Raw genomic sequence first — 23,000 nt, 5'->3', positions numbered from 1 at the left:
AGAAACAACGTTAATTAAGCATCAAAGACGTTTCGGCCAAACAACTTCGGCCTTCATCGGTTATTTTTAAAAGCCAACTGAATCACGGCGAAAACGGTGCGCAGTTCTGCGCGTGCTACGCCAGCAAAACGCTTTTGCTGGCGTAGCACGCGCAGAACTGTGAACCGTTACAAAGCCGTGATTCAGTTGGCTTTTAAAAATAACCGATGAAGGCCGAAGCTAAGTTGTTTGGTCGAAATGTCTTTGATGCTCAATTAACGTTGTTTGCTAACGTTAACAATAGTCAGTGCCAAACAAAAAAATTGTTAGTTCTGATAGATTGAAGGTTGTTTACTTTCTTTTAACCATAGTTAAGGCATTTAACAACAGTTAAACTCCAAGTGTGGCGACAAACAATTTTATCGATCTGACTTGAAGCATCTTTTGTTTTGCCTGGTAGATCGGTGGTACAGAATGCGTTATCCTTTAAGCATGTGGTCCGTGGTTGTTTTCCTAACTCTGCTAAAACACACAGGTAAGTGTTTTTCATTTCCAGGTTATGTGTTGCTTAAGAGTAAACTGAAGCATAGCTCAGCTAATTTTCCTGGCACCGTCCTTGCATAAATGTAGCGAAGCGTGTTAATCCGCCGACCTCAAACAGTTTGAAAGTAGAATCCACCTTTACAGGAAGACCTTGACTTCCGAACGTTTTCCGGGCTTTTGCAAAATACGTGTTTTTATGCAAGCTATAGTTACCCTTTGTGCTAATCATACCATTTTTGAATAACAACAACCTTGCAGATTTTCTGCTGCATTGTAAATGAAAGTTGATACTACCAAGAGTACTTTGGTAAAGGCCCAATCCAGACCTCATCCCAGTTTATTGGATAAATCTGTAGTCTGCTGTATTGGTAGGATTTTCAGAGTCGCAGAAATTAGCCACTGATTCCGAAGCCTGAACGACTATATTAAGAAAGTCTTTTGATCCCAAAACGATTCACCCCTTTGGTATGCAACAAACTGAAATTACCCTAGTAAGTCGACAAAGTTAAGTGTTCTTTACAGAAATTTGGATATTTCTCTGTGCAAAGGCAATAGGAAGATACAATAAACGGATCTAAGAGTTATCATTCTTATTCTACAAAGTCTGTTCAACTTTGATTTATCTGGTGATCAGGCTTGCGAGGAGGGCAATAATATACATTGTACATCAAAATAAGAGAGACTGTCCTGGGCTGCGTTTGATTTGCATATCTTCCAGTCCTTCTGAAACCACAATGCGTCGAAATCCTGAACATGTCTGTTCTAAATGTTGAAAAAAGTTTACACTTTTACTTCGACCATGTTTCATATTTTCCAAACTTTTCCACTAAGTTCCGAAAGCCTGTATAAAACGAAATGTTTGGCCGTCGTTAAGAAGACTTCGTCACTAATTTGAGCCTTTTTAAGGACTTTTTTACGGCGCATACGTTCTGCGCATCTCGAGATTGTTCGAGAAACCCAGGTTTGATAAGGATTCCAACATCCCTTGCTAAGATCTGCTTTTCCTGCATAGTCATAAACTGCAAAAAAATACTTTTGTATCAGGAGTTACCTTACTTAAAGTGACTCCACTGGCTAAAATTTGATTCCAAACTAATTTTCCTCTCACAGGTGGTTCAATAACAAGAGAAAGCAAAAAGGTATGTCGTATAACACCATACCAGGAAAAAATGCCAAGTTTTATAATGAATGGGCACTGTCACAAAGAGTTTGCTGTATTTTAGTCAATATTTCTCATATATTCGACAAAGAACCTTTTCTGTGAAATGAAATTACTCTTAAGGCCTATTTAGACGGTACAACTTTTGCTTACGACTGTCGCATGCGATTTCTATAGCGCGCGCGGACGATAGTTTTTATAGAGAAGACGATTTTAGAACTACGCTGCATAACTCAGTCTACCAGGTTTAAAGGAATACAGCAAAGGGTGTGTATTGTTATAGTACTTAGCCTCCCACGCATGTGCAGTCGTTTTAGGGGACTCGTATCCCCTTAAAACGACTGCGTAGGAGGCTATATAGTAGCTGGAAAACAAAACATCAAGTTGAACGTGGTTTCAATATTGCAATATGACTGCCATGTTGGTCGACCTGAATAAAAGGTTTTTCTCTAGTTTCCGGTTTTTGTTTTTTTTTTGTTTGTTTGTTTTTGCTTCAACATAGTTATCCTGGATGCCACTGACATTTAAATCTTTAGAGGGTGATTCCAAAAAATCATTCAAGACTTCGGACCGTTCAAGAAACAGGAAAGAAATTGCCACGACTTATTGATATCTAAAACTAAACTTTACATCCAAAAGGTATTTATAGGAGGTGTTTGTCTCGATTAGTGTAAGCGCCTATAATTTTTCTCCGTAGAATCTTCATAATCACATGACCAAGAGGGAAATAGAGTATTACTTTGGTGTCAAGGATCATTCTGAAAGTAAGTAGAATTTATATATAACCTAACGAAAACGTTTTGATGTCAATCTGTCTAAAGTTCTTGCTTCGAGGCCTTTCAACCAGTCACAGCGCAAGTAGTGCCAAGTGTTGTTGTTGTTGTTATTCATTTGTTAAATTTATCAATAAATCCATTATGAACTCATTTCATCTTTTTGTAACTCTTTACAGTCCCCGAATATGACGTAACCATTCCACGCGAAACAGAATCAAATGGCAGAGTAATGTCTTACTTTCGTCGCAGAAGGAGTGCCTCCCATCCAGATGTTATGCATTATAAACTGCATGCATTTGGATCCAAACTTCAACTGAGATTAAGGCGAAATATGGAGCTTATGGCACCAAACTTGGTCATTGAAACACACCACGGAGATGGAGTGGTAACGACCCATCCTGCGCCAAGAAATAAATTCTACCTGGGTAAAGTGTCATCCGACCCAGGCTCCTTGGTGGCGATGAGAAGCGATAGGGGCCTGGTGAGAGACGATTAGTTTGTTACAAATATGGCACTCGCTTATCGGCTCAAGTTCATTTGAAAACGTTCGTTGACTTGAAATTTTCGGCTTCGAAAATGAGGATCACACTTGCTGACGATTTTGAGCCTCCTTTCAGTGGCACATCTAGGGGAATCCACCCCCCCCCCCCCCCCACCTCCGGCCGCTTACCGTTTAGCCGCAATACGATACCCTCAGGGTCGAGGCGCCGAGATACATTTTTCACGAACAGAAGCAAGTCGAACGTTCCAGAGCCCCCCCCCCCCCCCCCCCTCCACTCTCCACGTACCTAAAGGACTGGATCCGCCCCTGAAGATGCCTTACATATCGTGAGAAAATTCATATCATGTTCACGCTAAATTTTAACATTAAACTTTGCATAATCTTGCATTTTGAAACCCTATAATGATGGCCAAACCATGACAATATTTCTATTCTTCTCTATTTTACAAGACGGGCATGGTAAAGACGGCAGGGGACACGCTCTTTGTGCAGCCTCTCCCTACGCATTTGGCTAAACGTGTGAGAAGAAGCGCTGCGGACACCGTACCACATCTGATCTACAGAGCATCGCCATTAAAGCAAGACGCTTCTGGCTGTCAAACACACAACATGGAATCAGGTTTGTGTAAACATTGTTAAAGGTAACCTCCGCTCTTACAACTAAGTTGTATTGAATGGTTGGGAACAGTACATCTAAATTTCAAAAAAGTTTGAAAATAGAAGAAAGATCCTCGCAGTTAGTACGCAAAGTAAGCAGTTGCGAAAGGAAAGCCTGCAGGGCTCGAACAGGATTCGAACCCATGACCTCTGCGATGCCGGTGCAGTGCTCTACCAACTGAGCTATCAAGCCAACTGGTAGCTGGTCATATTGTGAGGTTTTTTTTACTGCTTTAAAAATTGGATTTTTTTATAGACCGTTTTCGCTTTTAAGTTTTCTGCGCTCCGCTATTTTGGATGCGTTGATGTCATACGGTTGCCAATTTTTCTACATAACGAAAAAAACTTTTGCTTCCTGACTACAGTTCCCTTTAAACTGGTGTAAGGTGTGTCTTAATTACAAATTCTAATTAAACTATTTCAAAGAAGATAACGAGAGTATTACCTCGGCATCCTCCAATACGGATGTTTGCTCTTTTTCAAGTTTCAATGTACTCCTACCAATTTTTTTCTTTTTGTTTGGAGTGAACCATTGGTTGTACTCCAGCCAATTTTCTCTAAGGGGTAAAATGTACTCCAACCACTATCCGCTGGATAGTGACTTATCCAATCTTTGAACAACTTGATGGGTGCCGGCGACATACTGCTTGGGATAATCGGCGATAGTGGCGATACTCCTGGTCGCGTGGGCAACTTAGGATCGTAATTCGATTTTTTTACCACTGAATGTAGTGATACCATAAATCAGATTATTTCTACTTAGTTTTTTAAAATTTGTCAGTTTAGCTTTACTCTTACTGGAGCGTCTTTCGTTATTGTATCTTTCAGCAAGCAAGCGCGTTGAGAGATCTAGATATACAAACCGCAGGAAACCTCGCGCTGCCAACGACGACAGTAATAGTGGTTTTAAATATATCGAGGCTGCATTAATTGTCCCTCAGCATTACGTAGACAAGTATGGTACAGACAAATTTGCTACTGTGCTTCTTGTTGTTGCTAATATGGTGAGTACATTTAAGGCTGGTAGACACGTGTGATAAGCATAAGTATAAAGTGACATACGCAGGTGCAGTGAATTAACATTTTGACGCCAAAATTTTAAATCCAAGATTGCCGACACCGAGGAGATATTCAGCGACGAGGAGATGTTGTTGCTTGTTATTCTCTTGTGCTTTTGCTTGCGTTATCTTGGTTTACACAGGGTACGCAACGACGCAAATGTAAGCGCAAGCGCAAGAAAAAGGAACGATTTCCTTTTCTTGTGCTTGCGTCGCGCCCGTTTACACGTTAGTTTCTTGTGCTTCTGCTTGCGTCGTAGGTGCAAACCAGCTTTTAAGCCAGGCGGTTTTTAGCAAAAGAATGTGCGTTTCATTAAGGTAACTTAAGGTTTCAAGAAGCGAAGGAGAAGGAAACTGAAATCCAAGCTCATTGAGACTAAGGGGAAAATATCATCATGGTAGTTCGACTTCAGGACGGTGCTTCCCAATACAGAAAGTCTTTTTACATGTTTATGGCTATGCGGGAAAAGAAGATCTTAGTATGGACTACTGGAATCAAGAAAGAAAATTGGGGATAGCGGGGCATGTTTTAGACATAAAAAGAAGTAAAGTACACAGTAATGTATGGCGTTTTTTTATTTCTCCAAATTATTATCTCTGGAAAATGCATTGTTAACCCCAAATTTCCTGTTTGGGTACCAAGAGCACTTGCTACGTAGGCACCAGCCATAGGAAACCCGAGTATCTCAAGGGGATGCGCAGAACGTACGCGCAGTAACAAAAGTAGGCACCTTCCTTAACTGAATTCAAAGTTGGATTAGCTTTATCGTTTTTTGTTTTGTTTTTGCTTTTTTTTTTTTTTGTTTGTTTTTTTCGGGTCAAAGGGGGCCAAAGAAGAGCACCCTGAAAAAAGTTTTCAATCAGTCCTCCAAGAGTTCCAAACAGCAAGTAAATAAATCCGACAAAGCCTTCTCACCCGAAAAATCTTTCTAAAACTTCTAACGCGTATAATCTTAATTTTTTTCAGGTCGCTGGTATGTTTCAAGATCCTTCTATTGGAAAATACAAGGCTTATTATGTTATCACCAAGATCTTCCATATTAAATCAGTAGAAAACGAGGTATGTAGACGTTTAAAGGTAGCGAATCTTTTGTTATAGTAGGAAAAACGAAATGGAAAGAGTTGGAAGTAATATATCAAACAAAAGGAAAAGTGTTTCATCTTATTTCCAAACACCGAAAAACGAGGCGCAGCCGAGTTTCTTAAACCATCTTCGAGGTGTTTGGGAATTGGATGGAACACTCTTTCAATTGTTTGAAATAGCTTGTCACACCTTTATAATTCTTGGAGAAATCCAAAACAAAGTTCACCAAATTTTATGATAATTAAGATCCCTTTGCCGCCAAACCTTCTTCATGCACGGTAGTGATAAATTTCCTTTGTTTTCTCTTCATGAATAATTAATGCATTTAAGGAGTAGTTTTTCCGTTGGGTTGACGTCCGCCTGTCTGTGTCATCTCAAGGTTATGATTCTTGAGCTTTTCTGGTCACAAGCAGGAGTATTTCTTTTAGCCCATTTCTTCCCGCGGTTATTGCTGATACCGCAGCAATTTATGTATCGACGGAGACCCAGGGGCAGCTTGTCGGGAGCAAGTGATTTTCATGGAACAAGAACGGGAGCCCCTGGGCACTTACTCTTACCAAACCAGTTTCAGAAGCATTTGAATTCCTTGCTTTTGATTGGCCGAAAAATATTCTTATGGCCAATTAGTGAAGAGGACCAGCCGGGCGATTCTGATGCTTTCTTACACGAAGTGCTTTTCCTCGTCGGTCGCCATAGTTGGGTGGCCCGTTCAATGGGAAGATTGTTCGAGGAGGGTTTCAGAAAAAATTTAACGAAGTCGAGGAAAAGGCAAACTTTAACATGGCCGCAGGAAACAAACAATCACTAAGAAATTGAGATTTAACTGTAAACAGAATAGTAGAGTTCTTCATGATTTTAACCACTTTAACTGTTTCGTCTCTCATTCAGCTTGGCTTCACCGCTGGAATGAACACTGGCTCGAAACTAAATAAATTGGCGGCATGGGCAGCCAAGTATATTTCTAAAAAAGATAGCAACCCGGAACATTTTGATGTATTCAGCTTCCTTACAGAGTAAGTAATCTGTATCAATCCCTTTAGGAGACAAGTATAAAGGATTTAGCTTTGGTCAAGTACAGTATATGCATGCACCAACTGTAGTCAATTGTAATCATCATTATGTATTTTTGTGAATTTTAAATATTTTTTTCCTTAGTTAGGTTGCTAGGGTTCCCCAATAGATCGCATTCATATTCTTGGTATTGAACCTAGAACCTTTTTACGATATTCAACTGCAAGGGCATCCATTGTAAGCTAGATCCAGTTCTATATCCAGAATACGAACATGTTTTTTTAGTAGAGGGTCATACTTAGCAAAACCCTGTTTACAGATGATAAACAACACCACAGGGCAGTACTGCTCATTAGCTTTCATTTGAATGGTCACAGTTAAGGATTTCACCCGAAGACTCAAAGTTAAGTTGGAACCACCTTGTACAGCATAATAAACAGCATTACAGGAAAGTAAATCTTGTGAAAGAGGTTTAAAACATCGATATGCTTGAAACTAACTTATACTAATAATAATAATAATAATAATAATAATAATAATAATAATAATAATAATAAATCTTTATTAACATATACCAAGCAGCTGAAATTGTTATTTACAAGTTAAAAGTTAAGAAAAGAACTATTAAAACCTATTTACAATTCGTTCCGATTTCGAGACTAATTTTCAAGCACACACCTTTTTTAAAGAAAATACAAATGTCATAATAATAATAAAAATAATAAAAAACAACATCTTAATCAACATATTCCAAACTATTTACATATAAGTTCCAATTCTAATAATAATAATAATAATAATAATAATAATAATAATAATAATAATGTAAGAAACAAAATAAAGAACAACTTGCTTACGAGCCATAAGGTATTTATTCATTCCTGTTTTCTTTTTCTTTTTTTCCTTCCTCTTTTTTTCTTTTTCATTTCTTATCGTTTTTACATTTAATCGATTAATTATTTCCCTGGTTTTCATTTTTTGCAGCAAAATAGTTGGAGGTAAGTCACGTCCCATGATGCAATTTCATTGTATTCACCTGAACGCCATTTTGAAGACTAGAAATAAAGAAAGTGCAGATCTCGCACTTGTATTTGTACTCGTACTAGAATCCGAAGGACTCTAAAGGCCCGTTAAAACGGTTTCAACATTCGCCCAACATTCCTTCAACAAAACTTGAACGGATGTTGGGCAAATGTTGGATGAACGGAGTAATCAAACGGTTTCAGCACCATTCAACATTTTCAAGAACAAAGGAAATATCGAATCCATGCTGATTGAAAGTTTAAACCAATTTAAAATTAGTTCAATACACTTTCAATGAGTTTTCAACATTTTTTACGCTTTCAACAATATATGTTGAACGACCTGTTCAAACGCCCTCGACGTTTGGTTCAACAACGGTGTTGAACGCATGTTGAAGCAAAAGTTGAAACCGTTTAAACGGGCCTTGATAATCAAACATTTAGTACAGTGAACACCCGCATAAAAGAACAAGTAGATTAAGAACCTCCAGGCTGAAATTCGTCATTCACCGGTTACACAAGAACCTTACAATAAAAATATGGGGACTTATTCAGGCTGACCTTGAAAAGGGGAAGTATCACGAAAATTTGATGCAATTTCAAAACCCAAAAATGGTTGTCTGACAACAGAAACAAAATATAATTGTCTAGTTTTGTTATAAATTATCACCTCGGTGCAATAAAACTGTCGATTGGTGCCCCTGGCTAGAGACAGAGTAGGTCGGAATGGATTGAAACTTGAAAAATGTTAGGCTAATGTTTTTCAAGTTTTCGTATTTTTGTTTCCAAAATGCGCTAGAACAAAGTGCGAGTTGTTCCTGTCAAGAATTGAGTTGTTTTTTCTCATCACGTTGTTCTAGAATTATTTTGTAGCAAAGTGAAGGTCCTATTTCACTATTTTTAACAAAAGAGGTTAAAAATCCCATGATACTTCCCCTTTAAATGTGGGTGTTTACTGTATTACACATGCTTGTATTTCTCAGGGCGTGCTCTCGCAAATCAAATGTGTAAGCGGTCGAATGGCAACATAAACGCAGACGTGGGGCTCCAGTCGGCGCTGATCGTCGCACACGAAATAGGCCATAAGTAAGTAGCGATAAAGACTGACACTAGGAATTCTTTCGTGAAAGATGTACTTCACCCTTTAAGGTTACTCGGGACCTTCAGGGGTGTCTGGCGTTTCAGCGATGTAGCGCGTCCAGTTTAAACTGTAGATACCTAAACACCTATATCAAATTAAAGCTTATAGAGCTGACTATCAAACCATACCAAGAATTTTGAAATAAAATAAATTGCCGAATTTTTCACGACCTCTAATTGCGAGCGTCCGAATCGCCTTTTTAAAGCTACAAGTCAAAGTGAATTTTGGTTTTTGCTAATCTAATTTGCTCCTCAGTTTCCGGACCCAAAGCGCTAAAAAAACGTGTCTGCGTTTTGCCATATTCAATCGCAGTGAAAAGTTATAGAGCATTTTCGAAATAGGATGAAAAAAAAGTGGAGTAATCGTACAAAAATCGCTCTCGGAGAAAAAATATTTCGACAGAAAAAATTCGCAGACACGTTTTTGTTGTTTATATGGTAAACTAGCTACTGTCCAAATTTGTTTTAGCTCTTTGAAGTGGCTCCTCCAAGTGAAAAAAATTTATTCGAGAAAACAGCGCTAAAAATTCGGCAATTCATTTTATTTCAAAATTCTTGGTAAAGCTGGCGTGTTAGTTTTTATGTGGCAAATAAAAATTGCCACATAAAAAAAAATTGTCCGTGTAGACGAGATCCCACATAAAATGTGACAATTTTCAGTTCAACGTCTGGCCCGTCTTCTGAATTTTGCCATCTTGCTTTTGGCCTTTCCATGGTTATCTCTGCTATGCAAAATTATTACTGACGCAAATTAACAACAAATATTTGTCGAACCATCTACACGGGCAAATAAAAATTGCCACATACAGTTGCCACATAAAAATCGCTCGTGTAGACGGGGCTTTACAATGTGATTACTTTATCAAACATACGTGTCGTAAGAATAAACAAAATGATCACGACAGACAAAATTTCGTCACGTTTTTAAAGCAAATTCTCCCAAATAGTATCGTAGCAAATATATGAGAATAGTCAGGAGAATATGTATTTTGATATTGAATGTAGCTTAAAGGGCTAAAAAACAGCATAACGTACAGGGAAGGTACAGTTCTCATTCTAATGGTCGCATTTATTTTAAACCATCTCGTCTTCAACTTGATAGTTAGAACCACTTGGGACAGTGCTATAAAGCTTAAAACCAAACTTAAGGATTTCATTCCCAGACTCAAAAGGTAGAGCCACCTGATCAGGCATAGTGAACAACATCAAAGTGAAGTATGGCTCAAAAATTTTTATTTGAATGGTCACACTGCAGGATTTCAACGTCAAGCTCAAAGGTTAGAACCAACTTGTACAGCATAAGAAACAGCACCACAGGAAAGTACTGCTCAGTAGCGTTCATTTGAATGGTCATACTTGAGGATTTCATCCAGAGACTAAAAACTTAAAACCAACTTGTACAGCATAATCAAAAGCATCACAGCAAAGTAATCATTAGTAGCTTTCATTTGAATGGTCACACTTTAGGAATTCTTTAGCAAAGTAAAAACTTTGAACCACTCGGTTATAAGTTTCAATCTGGAACGAAAGGATCTTTCTTCATTTTGCGATATAATGTGAAGGGTCAGAAACAATTGTCAGTCCTTTTTCCTAATCCTAACAGCTTTTTCTCGTCAAAGGGACAATATCAAGGACGACATCAAGTGATTTTCTCAAACGGGCAAAAAACCATAATTTTCATTTAGCGATTTTTCTACGACACACGAGGTGTCTTAAAAATGGCCTGTAATCCACTCTAACCATCTGTGTGGCCAAAGACACTTATTTACAGCTCTAGAAAACTCACTTATGTCCAGAAATGCACCCAACTCTGAATTTGGGTACTTCAAATAAAACGGGCCTTTTGTCGTTTTCATATGACTTCATGTTTGAGAGAATTGTGTGCGTTTTAGTGAGAATTAAGATTACGGGACACCGTGCATTTCTGGACATATACAAAACTAGCAAAGAAATAAATTTAAGCCATTATTTTTAGATATCCTTTGATTCGTTTAGCTTTTAAAATAGTGAAAATAGATGACATTCAAAATACGCATGCGTCAATCCACCGTACCGAAAAAGATGGCGACTGGTACATTCACCCATAACTCTTAGCGTACGAAAACCCTAAAAGCGCTCATAAATGTTAGTACAGGGAGGAATTTCGCAAAAAAATATGACTTTCTATGTCTCTATTGGCTGTACAGTCGAAGCTCTCGTGAGCGACCGCGACCACGCCGTTTGGGAATTACCAACTGATCTTTTCCCTTGTTTTTAAATTCTCGTAAGCGACCACTCAAGGATTCTGATACGTATTACGGCAACTCTTTAAAAAAGGTAAACACTTCGTGATCACATTTATAGTAATATAGCACTGCCTAATAATGTTCATAGATAATGATCTCGAATCTAAAATTCAAGATGATTTACGCCTGGATCAAGGGTGTTACTCTTAGACCGAGGTAGAAAGGTTAAAAAAAAAAAAAGTAGAAAGCTTTACGCTAAACGCCCTGGTAAGTGACCAGCCTCTATTTTTTCAGCTTTTTGTCGCTTACTAGCGTGCATTCTCTAGATTATTTTATCTTTTCCTTATAGCATGTGGCTTGACCATGATAACTCACCGGAATGCCCAGGAGGAACATACATTATGTCCGGCTCCCTTCCAGGTGGACCGTATGCAGCCACGTGGTCGAACTGTTCGCGAAAAGTCCTTGAGGAGTTTATAGGGTGAGAGCTCTCTAGCTGTAGTTGAGGGTGTCAATGGGGTAAACTGACAGGGGCACCCAGCGACAGTTTTCTCTCAGATCCTTTGAAACGCTATTTTAGGCTATCTGGAGTGTTTTTAAAGCTCTGTAGGTTCATTTTAGGCCGCGCTATAACATTTTTATCTGTTCGGTCATTCTAGGGGAACTTGAGTCTTTTCGAAATTACTAGGGCATTTTTGTCCATTTCCCGAAAACCTTAGGTCTTATTTCCTTTCCGAAGATCTTAGCTGACCTTTTTTCGGTACCCGAAACAACATTTTTGTCAATCCGAAAACACTAGGCCTTAAATTGTTCATATCACGAAAATTCGAAGTGAAAATTCCCTTCAGAAAATTGTAGGGGATTAAGAGCCTTCCGAACAGATAATTTACCGAAACGATCCGTTGGGTGCCCCTGAACTGACTCGCCTATAGAGGCCTTTCATTGCTATTACCTTGCTCAATGCTAATGATTCATTATAAATCCATTATTACTTTCGTATGGACGAAAAAAAAAGCGGACAAAAATCAAGTAGCCAACATGCAGACGCCTTATTTATTTTTTTCTTTAAAAAGAAATAGTAGACATCAGCATCTAATTTCTCCTAATAACATCACTACTTTATACAACATTTAGGTCTTGAGAATAAACGAAATGATCATCAAAGATGAAATGTACTTGATGTTTAGTTAAATTCTCCCAATCTGGACCATAAGAAATGTGTAAAGGACAGGGACTAGAATATGCATTTTGATATATGATTTATTCGTTTACATCTGCACAGGAAAACTTATGAAAATGCATGCATGTGGACGAGAAGGCGTTTTAAAAAATCTCCGCCTCTGCTTTCAACTGAGATACCACTTTTACATACCTCTCACCAACCGAGCTTGAGATCCGTACTGTAAACTACGGACCGAGTTTGTTCCCGTTGATTTATGGCCCGCGCGCTTCTCACTTGGGCCATAAATCAACGGGGAAAAAACAAGGACCCGTAACTTACAGTACGGACCGTGAAAACGTGGTTTGTAGGTTATAATGATAGGTTGTGCAGAGTTGTGTTTGTACTTAACAACAAGTCTCTCGTGGGGTTTCTCATCCCAGGTGGTGTCTTTTCATCCAGTCGGCGTACGCCGGTGCTTTTCGTTTGGTAGTGAACGGCCGGTCGGCTGGAATCAGTTCCCTTGCTGGGGGACAGTCAATGTCGTCCAAAGTCAGTACAATTATCGGTACCGCCAGATCTGGTATATCGCTTACCCAGGTGGCGATCAGATCGCGGATATACCGCCCCTTGGTCCACAGCGTGATGACGAGTGGAACGGGACAACCGTCTTCAAACGTGTCCAGGAGGGTATCCTGAAAATAGATAAGTAGGGCAGTGTAAATCGGGCGCGCGGGAAAGGGGCAACTTTCAAATTTAGCGGGTCGTGCAGTGAAATACGGCCCGCTAAGTTGACCAATCACACTGCTCGTACTAACTGGAAGATATAATAACTAATTTTATTACAGGTCTAAAAATTCAGCATGTATGAACGACTCGCCGTTTAGTAACAGTATTCAAACCCTCCCCATCGCTGATCAGAAAAAACTCCCTGGGGAAATATTTGATGGGGACTACCAATGTCGAGTGCAATACGGGAGCGCGTGGAGGCTTTCGCCATTCCGGCAGGTAAGTTTCCATCCGGAATAAATTACATTTGTCGATTTTAAAAGAATGGTTACTGTGAGGCATTTTTTTTTCAAAATAATTCTCCGCACCGTTCGTTTCCCAAGTTCTTGGGAAATTCTTACGGTATAGTAAAGGAAGTGGTCAAAACTACTATACAAGAACAGGACCCACCAAACCCCAAAATAGATGGTGGCCTCTGCCTGCACCCCCCTTCCTCAACCTAAAAAAATGGTGTCTTTATTGCAAAGCCACCATTCTATCAAGCAGTAAAAAATGACATTGAGATTCATACCTCACTTTTTTTATTTATCTACCAATGCTGACTCTTGCTAGGTTAATGTTTCTGTGTCAACTCAAATTTTAAAGCCAATAGAATTTTGTTGGTAATGTTCACGAGATAAGTGGTGTCTTCGATAACCCCACTACCGCAGACAAGGTGGGTCCTCTTCGAACAAACCTGTTATGACCAGTCCCCTAAGGGTCCTCTACGAGTGAGATCTAATGCATATATTAACCTACCTGCCTACATGCTTTATTATCTGTCCCCGAAAGGGTTTTCCAAAAGTAAATTATAATACTGATAATAATTAAGAGTATGACTAGCCCACGCGTCTTCATGGTTCTCCCTTCCTGTTTGTCTCTGCCATAGTTTTCTTGCCAAATTCTGTAAAATCTTTGTCTCAATTGCGTTTTCTTATGACCATAAGGACATTGTATTCCGCTCGTGGTTATTCGCTAAATCGTTTTATCCTTTACTTTCCTTTGTCCTTTTTTTTATCATTGTCACTATCATTATCATCATCATCATCATCATTAGAACGATTTTCAATCGACTGTCGAAAGTAATTTCGCGTTTGCTTTGGTTTTGCTTTACTTTCCTCTGTGATTGGTTAACAAAACTCGCGCCACTTTCTCAACCAATGAGAAGCAAAACCAAAACCACTCGTAACTTACTCGCATGCGTTTTCCTGCGCTAGCGATTCGCGCCAGTTAATAGGCTGATTTAGCAACAGGACGGGAACGTCATTTGAGGACGCGAGAGCGCGCGGAAAAGTCTGGACGCGAGCCTATTTCGACTATATATGGGCATTCTTCATGCGCGCGCCGTTGTCAACTGACGTTCCCGTCCTCTTGCTAAATCAGCCTAATGTAATAGACCATTTCCGAGTTGCTTTGAACCTCATTATGAAAGCGAGGCTAAGTGCAAAGTTTTCGTTATGAAAATTAGTTTTCATTCATATGCAAACAAAACTAGTTTTCATATAAAAAGCTTTGCACTTAGCCTCGCTTTTATAGTGAGATTCACAGCAACTCGGAAATGGCCCACTGCTTCGAGTTCTGAGTTGTTCATTATGCTGTTTACTTCGTTGTGATTGGCCAGAGTAATTACTTTGATTTCGGGTCTTAATTGTTATTATCTTTATCTTTATCGTTTTCGTTATTGTTGTTGTTATTATTGTTATTGCTATTACGGTATTGTCATCATCATCATCATCTTCATCAACATCATTGTCATTATCGTTATCGTTATTGTTGATATTATAAATTTTCCTATTTTAAAGTAGTGAGCCAACAACGTTAAGAAAAAATTATTACAATAAATGTGTTCACAGTTAATAAAGCCATTAAATGATTTTAAGGATAGAGGGAGCTGCAGAAATAAGGACCCAAACTGCAGGGAATCTATGGGATTTTGACTAGTCAAAACCTCTGTATCTCCGCGGGAAAGGGGTGGACTCACAAACTTAAAAATCCTACTACAACAATTGGTTTCTCTCTAGTTAAGGTGTAATCTAAGCGCTTAAACTTTCATTTGGTTACTTAAAGGGTGTTTGTGGAAGTTTATTCTGCATCAACGACGGCACAGAATTAAGTCGACGAGCACCAATGGCTGATGGATCAACTTGTGGCATACGGAATGTGAGTATTTTCCAATGATCTGAATTCATTTAGCCCGGGTAGCTCATGGAACGGCTCACAGGATTGGCTAAACAAACAATAGCGGAGCAATGAACAAACAACAGATACATTGGATCCTAGCCCCTGAAACAATGGGACTAAGTGATGTACAGGTCCAGGAACCATTGAATCGGATGATAAGAGAAGCAGAGACCGATACAACGTAGAATTACGTTTTAGAGTGTACTATATTTCGGCTGGCCAAACCAGCTTTCTTCAGGTACAATGAGAATTTGCATTGGGGCATACACTTATATATCAAATATTTGCGCAATAGCGGAACTACGTAAAACTAAAGTTATTGACAGTATAAAAGATGAAGCAAGTTAAATAATAATAACAAAAAATAAAATAATAAAAAAAGGAAAAAAGCTAGTAAATTTCTTCACGAATATTGAGACCATGTGGAAGAAGTGTTCTGCCTTGAATCGGAGCCTGTATCCATCATATCAATTCTTTTGTCGAGAAGTGCATCTACTCGGGAAAAGGTTGACTCAAGCAGTTTTTACAGGTAGACGCTCCTTGTCGTGAGCTCCTTATAGGTACAATGAAATTTGAAGTTATTAAGAGCTGCGTGCTGTCTGGATTCAATCAATCAATCAATCAATCAATCAATCGATATATTTAATGTGGCCAGTACGCTTAGCTAAAAAAGCTAGTTTACAGGTACGCCACGGAAAAAAAAAAAAAAAAAAGAAAAGAAAAAAGAAATTATAAGAGCCTTCATTCTTTGCGTTTCACTGACCCACGTCGTATGCTATGCTCCAACTGCACCAAGAGAAAGATACCTCCGCGCAGTTGTTCAAAGCCTGATTAAGCTAATCCTGAGTTAGCGTGAACTTTGATTTGAGTTTAATTACTAACCAATAAAGGCTCTTCAAAAAGTTTTTGTCCCTCAGTTTTGACGTAGACTTTTCTTTACCATTAGCTTAAAATTAGCTCTTAACAACATTTTTAATGAGCCAGGTGAAAACCTCGGTTAACTTTTAATCGTGGATTAGCGTTAATCGCCTTTTGAACAACCGGGCCTGGGTGATTTTCTCAAAGGGAGAGCATTCTTTAATCGTTCTATTTTTGCGACTTTTAAAGACAATAGCTAAGCACTTGAAAAGATTGGCCATTCTAGCCATCCGTGTCCAAAGAAACTAAAATTTACTTTGGGATATATTACACTTATGGGATTGAGAATGGTGTATTATTCAAAGTGACACAGGCATAGGAAATCCGAGTGTTCCTAACAGGAGTCGAACCTAAGACCTTCCGATTACTAGTTCGGATGCTCTACCACTGAGCTTCAGGAGACTCGTGGGAGCTAAGGCCATTAAACTAGGTTCATGGGACAAACATCCTGCATACTGCTAGGATTTGAATGTCGAACGTGTGGTATATGCGCAATGGAATAAATGTGATCGTAAAGTCACTTATGAGATTATGGGATGATTTAGTGTCTTGTGCATGCGCGTTACAAATTCTGTCAATCTCTTTTCTTCTACCTCAACTTACAGTGGTGCATAGGAGGAAAATGCGAGGACAATGGAAAGAAACGAATCGATGGAAGATGGTCTGATTGGAGCGCATGGAATTCCAAATGTACACGGGCGTGTGGCGGGGGAGTGCAGTACAGAACAAGACAATGTACAAACCCACCGTAAGTGTTAAACTGATTAATGTACCGTAAAGTTCCCAAACATACTGCAACGTGCTATGGAAGGTTCGGGCTGACATCCCATCCAAGGGGAGTACTAATACTCCGGGTCACTTTATGCTCGGTATCCTGTGATGGACCAGTGTTTCCTCACGGCAGGAGTAGCAATACTCCCAGTCAAGGAGACTTTGTTTAGCGGGCATTCGCTTGAAACAAACAAAACTTTGAAAATTTTTACGGTAACACCATGCCACCTTCAATCACTCTTTGTTCACTATTACGTTCTGACGTCACAGTTTTCACAATGTTGCACGCTTATGGTCTTTTGGCGGGAATTAAGTAGTTTCGTTGTAAGGTGTCATGTGACCATGAACTAGCCAATGAATGCGCACGCGCGCTGTGACGGTAAAAATTCTAGCTATATAACAATTTGACTTTGTTATTCTTAACTGCAGGCCGACTTACGGTGGTAAGGATTGCGAGGGATTGGATAAGCAATGGAGAATTTGTAACTCAGCGGTTAGTGTTATTTACAACGGTGACCCAGTGCCTGTTGATAGTTTCAGTACAAAGAGAATGAAAGATAATCCTTTCATTCATTTTGTCAACATATTAAGACAACAAATGACAAAAACTAAGTTGAAAAAGGTTTTATCTTTTTTTGCAACTCGATTTTTGTCAATTGTTGTCTATATATTTTTAACACAATGAGCACACTCGGATTACTTTTCATTCTTACTACGGTAACGTTTGTCTTTTCTACGCACCATAGCTCATTGCAAAATGTGATATGTCTAGAGACGACTATCGAAGAAATTTGTTCCCTTGTTCGAACCAAGGTTGAGAATTTTGAGCTCAAAATGATAGGCTTCTGAAAATTGTAAAAGTGAATACGAAACCTTACAATTACGGTGTTCAAAACGTTTAACCAGCCAATAGAAACTCTATACAATAAAGAATTGAAAAATTGTCAAATACTTGTAAATTGTTCGTGGCTAGTCTGACGCGGCGTTTCGTCTCGGCCAAGAGACTCTTCAGAGACCTTCAGAATTTGTAGGCAAACTCGTTGAGCATCGCGCTCAAAGTCCCGTTCGCAAATTCAAGATGTTAGCAGTCTGGCCCTCTATCGCAGAAGGATTCCCAACCGCACGTACACGAGTTGAAATTTATACAATAAAGAATTGAAAAATTGAGCGCGATGCTCAACGAGTTTGCCTACAAATTCTGAAGGTCTCTGAAGAGTCTCTTGGCCGAGACGAAACGCCGCGTCAGACTAGCCACGAACAATTCGCAATAGAAACTCTCCCTATTTTTCACTATCTGGCATTTGGTTAATTTACTTTCAAACGCTCAGGAAACTCCCAGGGTTACAAATATCTAAGGCCCGGTTCATACGTCGAACTTTACATGAGCCGAACCTAATACCTATTAAGGTCGACCCAAATAATTAAGTTCGGCAGTTGATTCAGACGTCGAACCTAACTGAAGTCGAACTTAATTAAAGCTAAAGTGAGAAAGTAGACTTTCGTGGTCAGCGGCTGTTGTTTTTTCTCAACAAGATTCAAAATGGCGGGAAAGATGAATTATGACATGGAAGAGCTTGTTTGATAAAATGACATTGGGGGTGGTCAATTGTTCATTTTAGTATTAGTTTTTAGTTGATATTTCTTATAATTCTTTATAGTTATTATATTTTTATATAAAATTTTTAAATTCATGTAAAGCGCTTTTGATCATTTTAATGTTAAAAGGCGCTATATTGAGTGAATAAATTATTATTATTATTATTATTATTATTATTATTATTATTAAAAATAATGAAGACAGGCCAAACACGGCTCCTAATGGTCGAGATAGGAAATATATGTCCTTCAATGCTAATTTGCTCTTACAAGTACGTCTTTCAAAGATCTCCCTTTTCTGTACGAAAGTAGGGAAGGGTCTTTGTAGATCTCTCTTAGCAGAGGCTGATTTTCTGTCAAGTGCCATTTACTCACCTGAATTGTTCTATGTTAGGCACAGAAGGGCGATATTCCGTAACAAACGAAAAATGTTTTTGCGCGTTTTTTGTTTGTTTTGTATTGCTGAAATTGACTTCTAAGAGAGTTTTATCTATAAGGTTATCGAGGTAACCTCTGTAACGTAATCTCTGTTTGAATAGACTAATGTTTTCTTCAAATGTTGTTTTTGAAGATTTTGTTCTGAGAAGTCTTGACGCTTTGCCTTTGGAAAGTTTTTGTCTGTTTGAAGCGCGTGTGCACATTTTTAGATCTTTCGCATCTCAGACAAGTATATTTAGTTGTTTCTAAACAAGAAGAACAAGCACATTTTTCTTTTCCCGTCATCTTGTTCAGAATGAAGTTCTTTGCGCATGCCAGGTCGATGGAACGCGCAGACCTCTGGGATAGATATAATTTATATAATTTATACGTCACGTATGCATTTGGTTCGGCACATGTAAAAGTTCGACGTCTGAATCAAAGTCGAACTTTTGACGTTCTATTCGACTGGCGCAGTCGAATAGAACTGCGGGTCGACCCAAATACAAATCTGTCGATCCTAACTGATTCATACGTCGATCTTTACATGCGTCGAACCAAATGATTAGGTTCGGCTCATGTTAAGTTCGACGTATGAACCGGGCCTAAGTGATCTTTCTGTTGTTTTTGAAACCGGTGAAAAATTACACGGCTCTTCCCCAGCCTTCCCACGTTTATGGCGGTGTGTGGTTACAGAGGTGTTTCTCTCACATGCATCCTCGAGTTGCTATGTTCGCGCCTGGCCTTGCGTGCGAGGGACGCTTCTCCCAACCATAGTAAGAAGGAGTTAAACATTATACAGTCAACTCTCTCATAGCGACCACCTCCCGTAATCGACCACTTCGTAAACCGTTTTGTTTCTCAGTTAAATACTGTTTCAAGAGCTCTCTCGTAAGCGCCCACCACTCAAATTTCTTAAGGGACCGCGACCACTTCATAGGCCCGAAATTTAACATATTCTTTTGTTTTCTGTTCCCGGTAAGCGACCACCCAAGAGTATCATGTATAATCGTTAGTAAATCATTACTCAGAATTGACAAAAGTTCAATTTTTAATGACACTTCTCCGGAATGCTGACAGATAATAACAGTTTTAAGACAGAGAAGATGGAGAAGATAAGCGACCACTTTGTCGTGCCCCAAAGGTGGTCGCTTACGAGAGAGTTGACTGTACAAGGAAACCGATAGTTTTGTTATGTGTTGCTCTACCTAACTACGGACCGTACTTTGTTCTACAATGAGCTCAGCTTTTTTATTTATATTTTCAGCCATGTGCAGTGGGTATTCAAACTTTAAGACAACAACAATGCAGCGAAAAGGTGCCTGGTTCTTTTCCCTTTAATCGAGGCGCTGGTATGTAAACAACGGTTCTTGGATTTTTCGTTATGTTGTTTTATTACTCCAAAGAAGAACTTGCAGTTACCGCCAGTTTACTAACCATTATTATTCTTATTTCAGCATTTCTTTGCTCGCTGTTCTGCAGATCTGGCTCAATGGTAGCTGGGAAAGGTGGTGTCGCAGATGGCACGAGGTGTTATTTCGATATAAAGAAACTCGATGTTTGCATTGGGGGGCAATGCCGGGTAGGTGAGATAATTTGCATAGAAACGTACGTATGTTGCATACACAGAATTGAACAACAAACTTAATAGCAAGTCATGAAAGTCCTGCCAAAGGACGGGACCTCCTTTTGCAACTGCGCATGCGTTCTGCGCGTACTGGGATGGTCCAAGAAACTCTGATTTCTTAAGGACGTTGACTCGGATAAGAAAGTGTTTTTGTGTGGTTTATGACTACACAGTAAAAAGCAGATAGCAAGGGCTATTGAAATCCTCAAAAGAAAATTGGGGGTAACCACGCATTTTTTTAGAGATAATTAAGCAACAATTATTCTAAAAAACAGTAAAATACAAAGCAATGTATGGCGTTTTTTTCCAAATTGAAGCTTTATTATCTCTGAAAAATGCATTGTTACTCCAAATTTTTCTTTTGGATCATAAGAGCACTTGCTAAGTTCTGCTCTCTCTGCATAGTTTTAAACCCTTAAGGACGATGAATTCAAAGGTATTTTTGCGCAGTTTATAACTATGCTGGAAAAGCAGATCTTAGCATGGGTTCATGGAAATCCAAAAAGAAAACTGGGGGTAACCACGCATTTTTCAGACTTCAATTTAGAAAATATTCCATAAATTGTTTTTTATTTTAAAGCTTTTAAGAATTTTTGTTGCTCAACTAATTATCTCTGAAAAATGCATGGTTACCCCCTATTTCCTTTTTGGATTCCAATAGCCCTTGCTAAGATCTACTTTTCCTACATAGATATAAACTACGCAAAAATAGCTCCGCAGTTTTGTCTTCAAGTATTCATCTATAGACCCAAAAAGTAGAACCATTTTGTACAACATAGTAACTTCATGAACTTGAATAGTTGCATTTCGGGGCCGGGTTGTTCGAAAGCCGATTAACGCTTATCTACGATTAAAAGTTAATAGAGGTTTTCATCTCGCTTTTTAAAAGTGGTTCAGTTAAAAGGCTAATTTCAAGCTAAAGGTAAAGGAAAGTCTTAGTCAAAACTGAGGGCCAAAAATCTTTTGGAAGAATCTTTACCGATTAGTAATTAAACTCGAATCCAAGTTCACTTTAATCCAGGATTAGCTTAATTGGGCTTTGAACAGCTGGGCCCAGAATTTCATCCATATACTAATACCGGTAACGTTAGAACCAGCTCGTTCAGCATATTGAGTTGAATATTGCGAGCCGTCTTGTTCAGCTCATCATGATTCATCACCCCCAACCCTCTCCTCCACCGGACCACAGAAAAGGGCTGCTCAAAAGCGTTGATTTGACTGGTCAAAAATTAGGATTTCCACAGACTCAAATACGTTATACTCTTAGTGGCTAATAGTAACAGAAATCCGAACAGGTCGGACCGCATGAGTTGTTTGAGGCCTGTAGTGTAAAGTCGGAACTCAACCCGGTTTCAGTAGCATGAAGCAACTTAGAGTATTGCTACTCGATCCTCCCTGGATGCTGGTCCATCGTGGGGTGCCCCCAGCAGTATGTCACCAGTACCCACACCTGATCCCGGTTGTTCAAAGAACGAATAACCTTATCCAGCTTATAAGGCTCTACCCAGTAGAGCAAAGTACTCCAAAACACCTTATCCGATGGATAAGGTTACCCTCTCTTTGAACAAATGGGGCCTGGATGAAGAGAGACAATGTGGAGGAAAGTTTTTTTTGTCTGAGAAAACAACACAGCGATGAAGAGAACAACCTAGCCTTGAATCACCAATCCTTCAATCTTCGGACCGTTCGATCGGAAGGCCGAGGTGCTAACATCTACACATTTGCACCACTGCCCCTCCACGTTTAAGGCTTGTAGTCTCCCATTTTTACAACATCCTAAGATCCACTTATTTTTATTTTATTGTATTTTAAATTGTAGAGAGTTGGTTGTGATAATAAGCTGGATTCTCTTGCGATGCTTGATCGATGTGGCGTTTGCGGCGGTGATGGAGACACTTGTGTCAAAGTAACAGGCAACTATACTAACACACATACGGAAATAGGTAAAGGCAGTTTTTCTTTTCGCTCCTTTTGTTCATGAGCGAGGGGAACGAGTGATTTATGTAATGTTTAAAACACGAGAAGCAGTGTTTTATCAGGATTTAAAATCACGAGGCGCAGCCGAGTGGTTTTAGACCCGATAAAACACTTGCTGCGAGTTTTTGGAACGGCTTCAAAAACATCCCTGGGAAAAGCGTGTATCAAGAGAGTTCATAACAATGATGCTTTTGTCAACGTTGGAAATTAGCGTACGAGAAAAACATTAAACACCGCATACTAATAAGGAGGAGGTTTTGTCGCGTTTTAAAACCACTGCACGTGATGTTTTATCGACTATTTGATAGATCAATGGGCTTATGAATTGTTAATGAGTTTTTGAAGAGAAATCGATAGAATTTGACCTTTTGACGGTGTTAAGAGCATCATGGGTAATTGGGGTCACATGAAGTTATTTCAGCCATACACA

At 39.1% G+C, this 23,000-nt stretch overlaps 1 protein-coding gene across 4 annotated transcripts in view; it reads left to right on the top strand.

Moving 5' to 3' along the window:
- Positions 1-23,000, top strand: part of LOC146449361 (A disintegrin and metalloproteinase with thrombospondin motifs 18-like) — a 52,085-nt gene that overhangs the window by 19,181 nt on the left and 9,904 nt on the right. For all 4 annotated transcript variants that reach the window (XM_085101782.1, XM_085101781.1, XM_085101780.1 and 1 more), the window contains 18 exons: positions 440-514; positions 1,633-1,661; positions 2,379-2,445; positions 2,634-2,938; positions 3,410-3,578; positions 4,445-4,620; positions 5,642-5,734; positions 6,647-6,771; positions 7,754-7,767; positions 8,775-8,877; positions 11,506-11,637; positions 13,164-13,323; positions 15,151-15,243; positions 16,788-16,930; positions 17,383-17,446; positions 20,234-20,318; positions 20,424-20,548; positions 22,413-22,536. In XM_085101782.1, the coding sequence (XP_084957908.1) occupies positions 454-514; positions 1,633-1,661; positions 2,379-2,445; positions 2,634-2,938; positions 3,410-3,578; positions 4,445-4,620; positions 5,642-5,734; positions 6,647-6,771; positions 7,754-7,767; positions 8,775-8,877; positions 11,506-11,637; positions 13,164-13,323; positions 15,151-15,243; positions 16,788-16,930; positions 17,383-17,446; positions 20,234-20,318; positions 20,424-20,548; positions 22,413-22,536 (2,068 nt within the window). In that variant the 5' untranslated portion in view covers positions 440-453. The remainder of the gene's footprint in view (positions 1-439; positions 515-1,632; positions 1,662-2,378; positions 2,446-2,633; positions 2,939-3,409; positions 3,579-4,444; positions 4,621-5,641; positions 5,735-6,646; positions 6,772-7,753; positions 7,768-8,774; positions 8,878-11,505; positions 11,638-13,163; positions 13,324-15,150; positions 15,244-16,787; positions 16,931-17,382; positions 17,447-20,233; positions 20,319-20,423; positions 20,549-22,412; positions 22,537-23,000) is intronic.

This window comes from Pavona decussata, unplaced genomic scaffold, assembly GCF_977016875.1.
Source record: "Pavona decussata unplaced genomic scaffold, jaPavDecu1.1 SCAFFOLD_602, whole genome shotgun sequence".
NCBI classification, from domain to species: Eukaryota; Metazoa; Cnidaria; class Anthozoa; order Scleractinia; family Agariciidae; genus Pavona; species Pavona decussata.
This window is presented reverse-complemented; position numbering and strand designations above follow the sequence as displayed.